This window comes from Myotis brandtii, unplaced genomic scaffold, assembly GCF_000412655.1.
Source record: "Myotis brandtii unplaced genomic scaffold, ASM41265v1 scaffold1044, whole genome shotgun sequence".
Classification (NCBI taxonomy): domain Eukaryota; kingdom Metazoa; phylum Chordata; class Mammalia; order Chiroptera; family Vespertilionidae; genus Myotis; species Myotis brandtii.
In genome coordinates, this window is record NW_005353514.1 from 107,181 (window position 1) to 119,974 (window position 12,794).

Below are 12,794 nucleotides of genomic sequence, written 5' to 3' on the forward strand. Positions count from 1 at the left end.
AGGAGAAGGGGAGTTCGATCGCTCACTATGACGTGCACTAACCATCAGGGGGTGGCGCAGAATGTGGCGGGCAACCATTGGCAGAGGCAGGGCACTGAGGGAGCGAGGGAACCTGATTGGCCAGGCCTAGGGACCCTACCCGTGCACGAATTTTGTGCACCATGCCTCTAGTGTTATTATAAAGTTTCTGAACTTGTTTTCCTTATCTGGTACCCAGAATCTTAATGTGTCAAAGCAAACTATAATGGAATCATAGAAAAATGTGCTGTAATTATGAAGCTCTATTCATATGTGGCTTAGTAGTAGATGGTTGTATCAAATACCAAAATGAATTAAAGTTTCTAAAATACTGTCATTTATCCCACAGCCTCATATGTTTAGGAAAGAACTGAACGTTTATTCTGTTATGACACAAACTGGCTGTGTGACCTTGGGGCAGTCACTTAACCTCTCTGTACCACGTGTCTCCTATGAAGAATGAAGATAATAGTGTCTTTTAAAGAATTTTTTTAAATCTTCACCCAAGGACATGCTCAGAGAGAGAAGAAGGTTGAGAGAGAGGGAGAGAAGGAGAGAAACATCGATTGGTTGCCTTCCATATGCTCCCTGAGTGGGGATCAAACCTACAACTCAGGCTTATGCCCTGACCAGGAATGAAACCAGTGACCCTTTGATACACGGACGGTGCTCAACCAACTAAGCCACTTTGGCCAGGCAATGATGTCTTCTTTAGCTATCTCACAGGGTTGTGAACATTTATTGAAATCATGTATACACAAACACTGCAAAAATAAGAATAAACGGTCTCAAATTTATCCTCAACACACTCTTCTGTGGATAGCAACCACTACCCAACATGTAATTGATTAATCTGCTGTCCTCAGCCACAGACCTGCAGAGTTGCATAATTGAGGGCAAGGGAGGGAAATTCCACATACAAAGAATACTATGTAAATGGTGCCCCCTGCAGGTGCTTGCAATAGGAAACAGCAATTAATGGCAATTTGAGGCTTGGAATGGAAAGTTGGAATTTCTCTGCTTTGCTATTGTTTGGGCTTCTAAAGCCATAGCTGAGGAGCATAATAGGAGAGCTTGAGCTGAGGAAGGCAACTCATCAGAAAGCAATATGGGTACCTTCTGAAAGGGCTGTGGAAAATGTGTCTCAATATGCTCTCTACTCAGGCTACTCCAAGTGTGGTCCCCAGGCCGACAGGGCAGAGAAATGCATATTCTTGGGCATCTCCAACCTATTGAATCAAACGCTGTGGGGAGGGGACCCAGGTATCTGCCACATCTTTGAAAGACAGACATAAGCAATCATCCCTCCAGCCAGCTACACAGCAGGGAAGCAGGGTGAATGAGGTGTTTTAGAAGAAATGTGGAACTGAAGGAAAGCCTAATCATTTACAAGGAGAATCTAAAGCAACTCCACTGGAGAATGCTCCCCAAAACAGGCATCTGGAAATAACTCTGTTCTTTGGAGTAGACCTTAATTTTCATTAAATTGGTCAGTTTACACTATGGGGTCATAATCTATTTCTAAAGTTGTTTTGATTGACAACCCAGAAGACCAATGACTGAGTCAGTATAGTTTGGGTGCCATCTCACCATTCTCTCTCCAAGGAGAATTCTGACAAGTTTGGTTTCTTGAACCCTCCTCTCTCATCTATTCCAACCCTCTTACAGTCCCCCTTACATGAATCTCTGCTATTAGGAGGAATGATTCTTAGGCCCCCAAATGAATCTGAATTTGCTAAATGAGATTCCCAGTTCTCCATTTAACGTGGTCAGGTCTTGTAACATCTTTAATTGTCAAATTTTTCTTCCATCATCCTGGAGCTCAAACTAACAGACCCAGGTGACAGCCTAAGAGGGCACATTTCACTTTTTTGTTGAATGCAGGTTGATCTGCTCTCTGCCCAACTCGTGTTGCATAGACCTGTATGGAGCCTTCTAGAATCTCAGTGGCAGAATGTGTGTCCTGTGGACATTTCTAATACTCACTGATTCAGAAAATATAGCCATTTCTGAAATTGTTTTTCTCTTGGTTGGCATAAACATTACACAAATAGATCCAAAAGTCTATATTCATTTTCACTTCTGCATTATGGGGTTAGAATGGACAAAAATATCAATAAGATATTTCTATTTTGGGATGGGGGAGGTTTTGTGTTATTACCATTATTATTCTCATGTTTGTTGGGGTAACTCTTGTTTTACTCAGTACACTTATAGAATAAGTTGTTCTCTTTAACCAAAAATTATGACTAGAAGAAAGCAATCCAATTAGGAGTGCAATCGTATCTTTTCTTCTATTTTGTTCATATTATTTAGTGCAATCATTTTTTAAAAACATTTTTATTGATTTCAGAGAGGAAGGGAGATAGAGAGAGAGATAGAAACATCAATGATGAGAATCATGGATCGGCTGCCTCCTGCACACCCCTAATGGATACTGAGCCTCCTGCATGCCCCTCCTGCATGTCCCCTGTGCCCTGAGCAGGAATGGAACCATGACCTCCTGGTTCATAGGTCGATGCTCAACCATTGGGCAACCCAGGCCAGGCTAGTGCAATCATTTTTTTAAAATTCATTGAATGACATGACACCCAATCTATACTGAGTACATATTTAATGTCTTTTAGTATTCATACAGAATGTGAATTACAAAAAGTTTTCAACTTCTCAGAGTCATCCTTATCAGTTAAACTATCATATTGCTTTGGATATAAGGAGGCACCAGTTAGCAGGGTTTGGGTAACAGCCTGTTGGACAGAGGAGTTTCGTCTCGGCAGCAGCCAGAAGGTAGCTTTACAGGAGCTGCCAGCAGGAAACGGAGGGGCCTCGACACCAGGTAAATTTTTCAAAGTATGCAAGCGACTAGCAGACTGCCAGGTTCAGTATGAGCTATAAGGCTCAGAGCAGCACTGTCATGATATCTAATCTCTGCTACCTCTCAATTTATTCCTTCCTATGAGAAATCAGAAACAATAAACAACCTAGTTTCCAGACTTTATTTCCAATCAGATTTGTTATTGCTGCAAAGCAAGCGCAGATACATCCAGTGAGGTGTGGAGGACCACCCTGAAGGCTGCTGAGGGAGGACAGGAACCTCTGTCCCTGGCTCATGAGCGGGGGGAGGGCCTCACCCGCCTTTCCCAGGAGGAGCCTCACTTGACACAGGTTCCATCAAGCCCCACAAAACACAGCCTGGGGCGCACACACAGGTGGGTGCACAGCCCAGCCCTCACCCTGGGACATCTGAACACATCAGGGTTTTACCTCATTCCCATCACTACTCCACCTCCACTAAAACTCTGAGATTCAGTTTAAGGATTTCTACTAAAAGGTGGCTTATTATTTTTAATTGACTAAAAGGATTACACAGAGGGCCTTTTGTTTCAGAATTAGCTCAAGGAAAGACTCAATGCCTCAAATGGGCAGAACTTGTCCCCAGATCTAAGGCTAACAACCGCCTATGTGGGTGTGTCCATGGTTTTCCTGATTGGATTCTCATGTCTTCCCTGTGTCACTTCAAAGAGACATGACAGCACCCCCTCCCAGGGCTGCCAGGCCCCTGGTTACCTGTTCCCTCATGGCCCTGGCACCCTCAGCTGTGGCCAGCCTGGCCTCACAGCTGCAGCTGCAGCTGCCAACAGCTTTCTGTTCTCCTCGCTGCCAAGACTCTGTCCACAGCTGTGACCAATCAGTCATCCAGCAAACCGTACTGAGCCATTCCTATGTGCTAGGCAGGGGACCAGATGCCCCTGGGTCCCCCATCACTTCAGGGCATGAAATGCCTTCCTGTCACTTTCTGTGCCCTGTGGGCTTTGAGGTCAGAGAGAACTGGGTTGTTAACGGGCTCCATCATTTATAAGCTGTGTAAGTTTCTGATCCTCTTCTACCTCCATTCCTCTGGGTGTAAATGTTGTCATACAAATGGCCCTGGCCTAGTTGGAGCATCGTCCCATACACCAAAAGGATTCGGGTTTGATTCCTGGTCAGGGCACATACCCAGGTTGCAGGTTCAATCCCTGGTTGGGGTGCACGTGGGAAGCAACCACCCCAATCTCTCTCTCTCTCTCTCTCTCCCCCCTCCTCGTGGTGGTTGTGAGCCAAGAGTCTGGCTTTCCATGCTAGAAGTTATGCCGTTTATGCTTTTGTTGTTTAAGGGAGATGAATGACTGCGAAATGCCTTTATTATTTGGAGCAGCAAATGCAGATGTTAGGAAAATATTTCGAGGTGTCTAGGGCGCAGTGTGTTTTTCAGCCTTTAACCTGCCAGTAGTCATGATCATGACTTGATGCCTTTCCTGCTGGTGCCGGCCGTGGGTGGAAGGAAGGGAGGGCGCGCAGGGCAGCGGGAGAGGAAGTGGGTTTTCTCTGGGCGGAATAATTTCAGCTCCCCTCTGGGTGTTTGACCTTACAGAACTCATTGTGACCTCTAGCTCCCCTCAGGGTTCCAAGCAGCCGGCTCAAGTCCACTTCCCTTGGGGGGCATTTAAAATCAGACTGAAATTTGACTTCACCTCAAGGCTGAAAAAGAGTTAAGGACCTTTCTCAAATCAACTCCTTGGGCTTGGATGTGATGGGACTAGATATGGAAATGAAATAAATACTGAGCAGATTTTGTTGATGAGAGGAGTGAGCACTGTTTTAACACCCTCCTCCATCTCCTCTCTGTCCCCCTCCTCCAAACCCCCAGCACACAGTTGTTCCAGGTTCTGGCTGAACAATGAATTGAAGGAAGCAGAAGGGAAAGAGTTTTATTGGAAGGGATGGTAATGGTGGAACAGTGCCTGATGGATGAAAGGAGTGTTGTGGAGAGATAGGATTATGTTTTAAATAATCTAGATTAAATTGATTTGCTCTTCCCTTTTCACAAAAGACAAACCTGTGCCTTTAAACAAACTTATAGTTAGCCCAGAGTCAGTTTTGGATTGGTGGGTAGTGAGAGATGAAGGGCACTGTGGGTCTGTTAGAAACGGAAAGGGTCTCACTACCCTTTCAGTGACAGCAGAGGGTTTGCCCGCACTGTTCCAGGCAAAGGAGCAAGTTCCTTATCATAGATTAACTTTACCAAAATGTTGAGTGCTTTCTGTGGGTCGGGTACAGGGAACAGAGTGCTCCTTCCTTTAATAAGGGTCTGATGGAGAAGGCCTGTGATGAATGGCATTGCTGTGAAAGAGGGTCAGGTAGGACGTTTGGTGTGAGCATTGGGAAGGCATCTAACTCAGCCTGTGAGTACAGGGGACACTTCCTGGAGGAAGTAATGCTTTAGGTCAGATTTGGTGTTCGGGGTTGGTTGAATACACCTGGATGAGGTTTCTAGCACATGCAGAGGCCAGCAGGGATTACAGAGGGTGACAACACTGAACTACAAAGTTTGGCTGAAGCCAAAGGATGAGTGTAGTGGAGCTGGAGCTGAGAGAGATTGGCAGGAACTTATTGTGTAAACCAAAACTTTTTCCTGAAGCCATAGAGACCAATTCAATAATTTTGGCAGGGGAGTGGCATTTCAGTTGTAATAAGTTCTCATTTATTTATTTGTTTTTTGTTTGTTGTAATTTGTTTTTAGAAAGAGGAAGGGAGAGAGAAACATTGGTTTGTTCCACTTATTTATTATTGTTTTTTACTGATTGATTTTTAGAGAGGAACATTCTACTTGTTTATGCATTCATTGGTTGATTTTTTAAAATATGTTTTTATTGATTTTAGAGAGAGATGAAGGGAGAGGGAGCGAGAGAGAAACATTGATCGGCTTCCTCCTGCATAGCCTCTACTGGGGATTGAGCCTGCAACCAGGCATGTGCCCTGACCAGGAATTGAACCCGTTGACCTCTCAGTGCATGGTATGATACTCAACCAACTGAGTCACACTGGCCAGGGCCATTGGTTGATTCTTGTATGTGCTCTGACCAGGGATCGAACCCACAATTTTGGCATATTGGGTCGACCCTATAACCTACCGAACTACCCGGCCGGGGCTAGTAAGTTCTCTTTAGTACAGGGTCCAGCTTGTTATTGGTGAGACTAGTTAAAAGGCCATCCGTTGCTGTGTCAAAGAGGGAAATGATTAGAACCTGAATCAAGGTAATGATACTGGGACTGAAGAGAAGAGATTTCTGACATTTTAAGGATATCCTGTAAGATTTGATGAATGAATGTTCGTTAGTTAGGTGTGTGTACGTAGGTCTGGGGAATGGAGCTAAAGCTGTGCTATGGATGTTGCTACCGAAAGAGGTATATAAATTAAAAGATAGCAGAGGGCTTAGATAAAACAAAGTGCTGAAGAATACATTTTAAAATACGGAGTGAAGAAAAGTGCAGTCTGTGAAGGAATGGACAGGATAGGAAGAAAACCCAGGATGGAATGTGACAGTAGAAATAGAAAAATTATAAGGAAACGGTAGTCAGGTGTAATATTGCCTAGGTGAGATGTAATATTTTGAAAAGCATGTAAAGTTGAATTAACAATATTGAATGTGAGCCCTGGCTGGTATGCCCAGTGGTTAGAGCATTGGCCAGAGCACCAAAGGGTTGCTGGTTTGATTCCTGGTCAAGGGCACATACCTTGTTTCAGGTTCAATCCCTGGCCAGGGTCTTGTCTTTTCTTCTCTTCTCTTCTTTTCTCTTCTCTTCTCTTCTCTTCTCTTCTCTTCTCTTCTCTTCTCTTCTCTTCTCTTCTCTTCTCTTCTCTTCTCTTCTCTTCTCTTCTCTTCTCTTCTCTTCTCTTCTCTTCTCTTCTCTTCTCTTCTCTTCTCTTCTCTTCTCTTCTCTTCTCTTCTCTTCTCTTCTCTTCTCTTCTCTTCTCTTCTCTTCTCTTCTCTTCTCTTCTCTTCTCTTCTCTTCTCTTCTCTTCTCTTCTCTTCTCTTCTCTTCTCTTCTCTTCCTCCCTGCCTCCCTCCCTCCCTTCCTCCCTTCCTCTCTCCTTCCTACCCTCACTCCCTTCTTCTCTCTTAATCAATTATATCAATTTAATCCTTGGGTGAAGATTAACAAAATAAAGAATGTGATACAAATGTAAAACAATATACAATGAGGTCATGTCTAGGTAATTTAGCCCAGTGTGGTTTCTCAGCCTTTTAGGAGGGTAACTCTTTGTTGTGGGGTTGTCCTGTGCATTGTAAAGTGCTGAGCAGCCTCCCCGATCTTTTCACATTAGATGCCAGCACCCCTGACCTGTGATAACCAAGAATGTTTGTGGACATTGCCAAGTGACCCTTGGTTGAGAACCACTGTGTAAAAACTGAAATAACAGCATCTGCTATTAATATCCTCAAGAAAAGCACATGAGACCCAGAAAAGTCAAAGGACTGAGCTTACCCTTACTATGATCCTTTCAGAGATGTGGGCAGACAACAGGTAGAACTGGTCCTGGTTAGCAGCATACAGTCCAACCACCAACATGAAGTATCTAATTCAGAAACAGCAGACCAATGCTAACACATCAAGGAAGAGAGTCATAATTTGTGCAATCAAATACCACCCCACAGTTAGTCAATAGTGAATTTGCCTAGATGGGCTTATGCATTAAAGTTTGCATGTTTACAGATTTTACTCCTCAGCTCTAAGTTGCCCCTCCTGTGAAATGAGAGAGCATTTGGTTTACTCGCTATTGTTCTGGGCCCACCGTTTGCCCAGTCTGAGTTACCTGTGTGCCGTGTAGCCTTCCCTGGGGAGACATCACTGGGGGCCTGGCTCAGAGCCTGTGTGCTGACCTGGCGCAGGCTGCATTCCCAGGCCCTCAGCAAGCACTGCTCACAAACACGTGCACAACAGGAAGTCACCCAAGCCACATGTCCTAGGCCTCAATGGAGGGATGCACAACAGGAAGTCACGTTAGAGGTCTCTTTGTCCAGAGTCACCCAAGCCACATGTCCTAGGCCTCAATGGAGGGTGACTCAACAGGGTCTGCTCAGCCACAGAGGACCCTTCCCATCCTAAGCTGCTTTTTGGCCGTGTACCCTGTACCTTCCACACCCTCTAGTCATGACTTTAGTCAAAGACCTGGACCCACCCTTCCAATTGCTCCCAATGGCAGTTTTCATCAGTTATTTCAGTTGTTTCTTCATATGTACCACTGAGGAGACATTTTTAAGATCAGACCATTTCTTGAATGTCAAAATGAAAACTATCCCAATCAGAGAAGCATTTGCTTTAATACCTGCATGAAAAAACTTCACTAGCTTCCTCTGTAACACTCTACAAATTCTCCAATCCTTAGAGAATGAGTTCTCCTTTGTATCTAAAGTAAATCAGGAATAGTAATAATAATTATTATTATTGGCTACCACCTACCGAGTGCTCAATGTGTCATGAATGGGCTAAGCAGTTTATCTACATTTTTTCACTTAGATCCCCCAAACAACCCTATTGGGGTAGAATATGGTTATTTTCCCCATTTTACAGAATAGGAAAATGAGTCTCAAAGAGGTTATGTGCTCGAGGTCACCCAGATAGTCAATGGCAGTATCATATATTCAAATTCAACTTTTTCCAACTCTAAGACCTATATTCTAAGACCAGTGGTTCTCAAACTAGAGAATCCATCAGAGTCCCCTGGAAGGCTTATTAAAACACAAATTGTTGGGCCTCACCCCCAGAGTTTTTGATTCAGTAGGTCTTTGGTGAGGCCTGAGAACTTGCATTTCTAATAAGTGTTGAGGTTATACTGTCTCTGATAGTCCTGAGACCACACTATGAGAACTATAGGTCTAAATTGCTAGTGCAAATGTATTTTATTTTCTTAATCGAAAAAGACTACAGCAAAGCTTCAGGATTCAGAGCATCATATTAGTGACCAGCACACAGGTTTGAGAAATGCAGTCAGTCCTCGGTCCTCAAAGGACAATGAGACATGAATGTATGGTCACCCCAGAGAATCTGGAGGGGACCAAGATCAGCAGGTGTGGGCGGGGCTGGGTGGGAGAGCGGGCATTGTGGGGGTGAGGATGGAGGAAGAAAGATGGCTAACGGTAAGGGAGATGTGCTATAAACAGAGTCAAAGAAGGGAGGGAAATGGCTGAGGGAGGCCGTTTTCAGGCTAATAGGGCCCCGAGGGGCAGAGGGGCCCCTGGAGGGCTCTGCCTGGTCACCTAAAGTACTGGCCACCCAGGATGGCACAGTGATGCTGGTACCTCTGCTCAGGATTCGGTTTCCCCTTCTTTCTCATGTTATTTGCTGTGGTTTCACTGAAGTGTAGTCGGCCCAACGTTACTTTGGTGACTTGGTTGGCCAGTAGGTCAATTCTAAAACAAACAGCAGAAATACCAAGAGACTGTAAAAGAATATAGAGTCTTTGAGCATATGTAACCATTCTGAGAATCTCATGTTCGGTCCCCGGTTCCTGTCACATTGGGGAGGACAATTTATTCTAGTCGCTGATTTGTAATAAACTACCCATAGCATGGCCAGGAATGGGGGCCAGGGAAGTCCACGGAATAACTCTTGAATGGAAATGCTCACTCGGCAGGAGTTTAAACCCAGAGTGTCTGACTCATGGGGCTGTGCGCTCCCTAGACCACATATGGGTTCTTTTACCTCCATGATGAGGAGAAAGACATATTTTATTCATGCCTCTGCATCTATAGCACTCACTTCATGACTGAAGTAATTTCTCTAGGTTCCTTGTGTATTTGGAATTCCATCACAGCTCCTTTGTGTTTGTCCAGGCCTGGCTGTGGGAGGCTGCTTGCTCCTTAGGAAGACCATACACAGCCTCGAGGGAGGACCAGGTGCACCAGGCAAGTGTAGAGCTGTGTTTGTGCAGGAGGCTCCTGCTTGAGCATCAGGCTGAGCCCCAGCTAAGGGACCATCTTCTTCCCGCCCCAATGGGGTTAACTCAGGGTCAAAACACGGAGGGTTCTCAACTATATCCCAGCCAAGTCAGTTGAAAAGCAAATCTCGCTCCAAAGTGATTCTATTGGGGACTCTCTCTTTGGACTGCCATATTGTTTTGGAGAATCCCAATCCTGAATGCTTTCTATTTTGGAACCCGTTATGCAATCTATCAACATATCTTTAAAAAATAAGAAAAAAAATGTATTGTAAGCACAGGATGGATCCAGAGCCTTGAAATTAATTCTATCGTACCAATTTAAATTTAAAAATTAAAAGATGTAACAATAATTTATCTCAAGAAACCAAATTTGTTAGCAAGGTTGTCAGTAGCAAATGATTATAAAAATAATAATGATATAAAAATGGAGCTTTTTATAAGGAACTGTTTGCAATTATTTCAATGCATTTTACCTACTTTGTTTTTGATAGCATATGTTCAAAACATTAGCATATTATCATTTAGCTTTTACAGTAGGATTTACTTAAAATAAGCAAAATAAATTGAGCAATAGGTCTTCTTCCCAAAACATTCCCAAAGGAATTCAGAAAAGAAATTCTTACCTAACAGGATTGAAAATCTTTTTGCTCCTATCAGCTTGGGACTGTTCAATAGCAATTATTTGATTGGTGGCTTCCATCTGTGTAGAACAACGTAAATTAATTACTTAGAAAATAAATTCATTAGTAAAAATGTTCATTGGTAAATAATATTCAAGTACTTTCAAAGTTTTCCAAGATGTTAGTTTAGGAACTGGGCAGAAAAGACATACAAGACATGGCCCTGACCTTAAAGTAGTGTGCTTGCTATTGGTGAGGAAAGAAACAAATACCTGTGAAACTACACAGTGAAAAGACAAGACCACAGAACATTTCAGGTAAACAGTGAGTATAGAATGAGCTAGTAGAAACATCAGTTCCAAGACACAGGAGCAACAGAGCTCAAAGGATGCATTCATTCATTCAGTCACTCACTCACTCATTCATTCATTCATTCTGTAAATACTTGGTGAGCTCCTGCTATGCACCAGGGATTGCTCAAAGCATTAGAAATGAAAACTTGACCAAATTAACAGAAATTCTTGCCCTTGCAGAACTTACATTCTTTTTTAAAAAAAAATACGTTTCTATTGATTTCAGAGAGTAAGAGAGATAAAAACATCAATGATAAGAGAATCATCGATTGGCTGCCTCCTGCATGCCCCTTACTGGGAATGGAGCCTGCAATTCGGGGAGTGCCCTGACTAGGAATTGAACAGTGATCTCCTGGTTCATAGGTCGACACTCAACCACTTAGACACACCAGCTGAGTGCAGAGCTTAAATTCTAATAAGAAAAAACAATGATAGCCCTGGACAGTGCTGCCCAGTGATTAGAACATCTTCCCGTGTGCCAAAGGGACTCAGATTTGATTCCCGGTCAGAGCACATACCCAGGTTTTTGCCTGATCCCAAACCAGGGCACATATGGGAGGCGACTGATTAATGTTTCTCTCTTTCTCCCTCTCCCTTTTTCTCTCTCTAGAACAGCGGTTCTTAACCTGTGGGTCGCGACCCCTTTGGGGGTCGAACGACCCTTTCACAGGGGTCGCCTAAGACCATCTGAAAACACATATATAATTACATATTGTTTTGTGATTAATCACTATGCTTTAATTATGTTCAATTTGTAACAATGAAATTGGGGGTCACCACAATATGAGGAACTGTATTAAAGGGTCGCGGCATTAGGAAGGTTGAGAACCACTGCTCTAGAATCAATATTTTAAATGATAAAAATAAATAAAATATCGGAAATGACATTTATTTGTTACTTGCTACAAACTCTTGTTATTATTAGTGAATATTGGCAACGGTGTGTTGAGACTTGCCCTGTCATCTATGGCTTGTGGGTATTTTCACAGTAACAGTCTTTCTGAAAAGTCATTGGGCAACCTACATCGAGTTTTAATAATGTTCATATTTTTGATGTGTAAATTCCTCTGCTGGAATTCATTCTCATGCAAAGATGGGTATATGCAGATGTTTACTGCAATTTTATGAACAAGAACAAAAAATTCGAAATAAAACTTACAATAATATAAGAATTCCTATGGTACATCTATACAATAGAAATCGATATCATCTTTGTAAACAATAGGTGATAAAGTCTTTAATATCTTATAGTGTTATTTTTACAATATATTAACAATATGAAATTAATTTTAATAATGGAAAAATTAAGCTACCAAATAGTGAGTCCAAATATGAATGAATTTTTTTCTTCTTCATATTTTTTTGTGTTTCAAAATTTTCACAATAAATTTATTACTTCCAAAATCAGAAAAGTGTGGTTTTTGTTGTTGTTTGCTTTTATTTTGTTCTCTTTGGTTGGTTTGATTAAGTGCTCAGTTTGAAGGAAGAGCAGTCTAGCTCCAGTTTGGGAGGCTAAGTCCAGGTTAATGATCAGAATCAAATCTGTGGACAATAGCTACTCCTCCCATTGAGGCACTGGATCTGAGGTAATAATTTAATAGATGCAATGACCAATCAGAAGTCATTCTGCCTGCATCCTAAACCTAGCTCTATCATGTATTATCTTGGGTGAATTGTGTAACATACTGGGTCTGTAACTGGAAAAGAAGATATCGACTAGCTTAGTGGTTCCTTGTTTTAAATCAGGGACCTCTGAGAGTTTAATGAAAACTTTGAATCTACTCCATATAAAAATGAACCAGTATAAAAAAACAAAATAATTAAGAATACATTTAGTGCCCTAACCGGTTTGGCTCAATGGATAAAGCATCGGCCTGCGGACTGAAGGGTCCCAGATTTGATTCCGGACAAGGGCATGTACCTTGGTTTCGGGCACATCCCCAGTAGGAGGCGTGCAGGAGGCAGCTGATCGATGTTTCCCTCTCATCGATGTTTCTAACTCAACTTTCTACCACTCTCCCTTCCACTCTATAAAAAATC

General features: G+C 42.7%; 1 protein-coding gene across 1 annotated transcript in view; it reads right to left on the reverse strand.

Annotated features, from left to right (window-relative positions):
- MYRFL (myelin regulatory factor-like) overlaps positions 1-12,794 on the reverse strand; it is a 124,218-nt gene that overhangs the window by 45,932 nt on the left and 65,492 nt on the right. The window contains exons 8-10 of the mRNA XM_005856748.2: positions 10,405-10,481; positions 9,141-9,251; positions 7,327-7,417 (exon numbers count right to left, since the gene is read on the reverse strand). Coding sequence (XP_005856810.1) covers positions 7,327-7,417; positions 9,141-9,251; positions 10,405-10,481 — 279 coding nt within the window. The remainder of the gene's footprint in view (positions 1-7,326; positions 7,418-9,140; positions 9,252-10,404; positions 10,482-12,794) is intronic.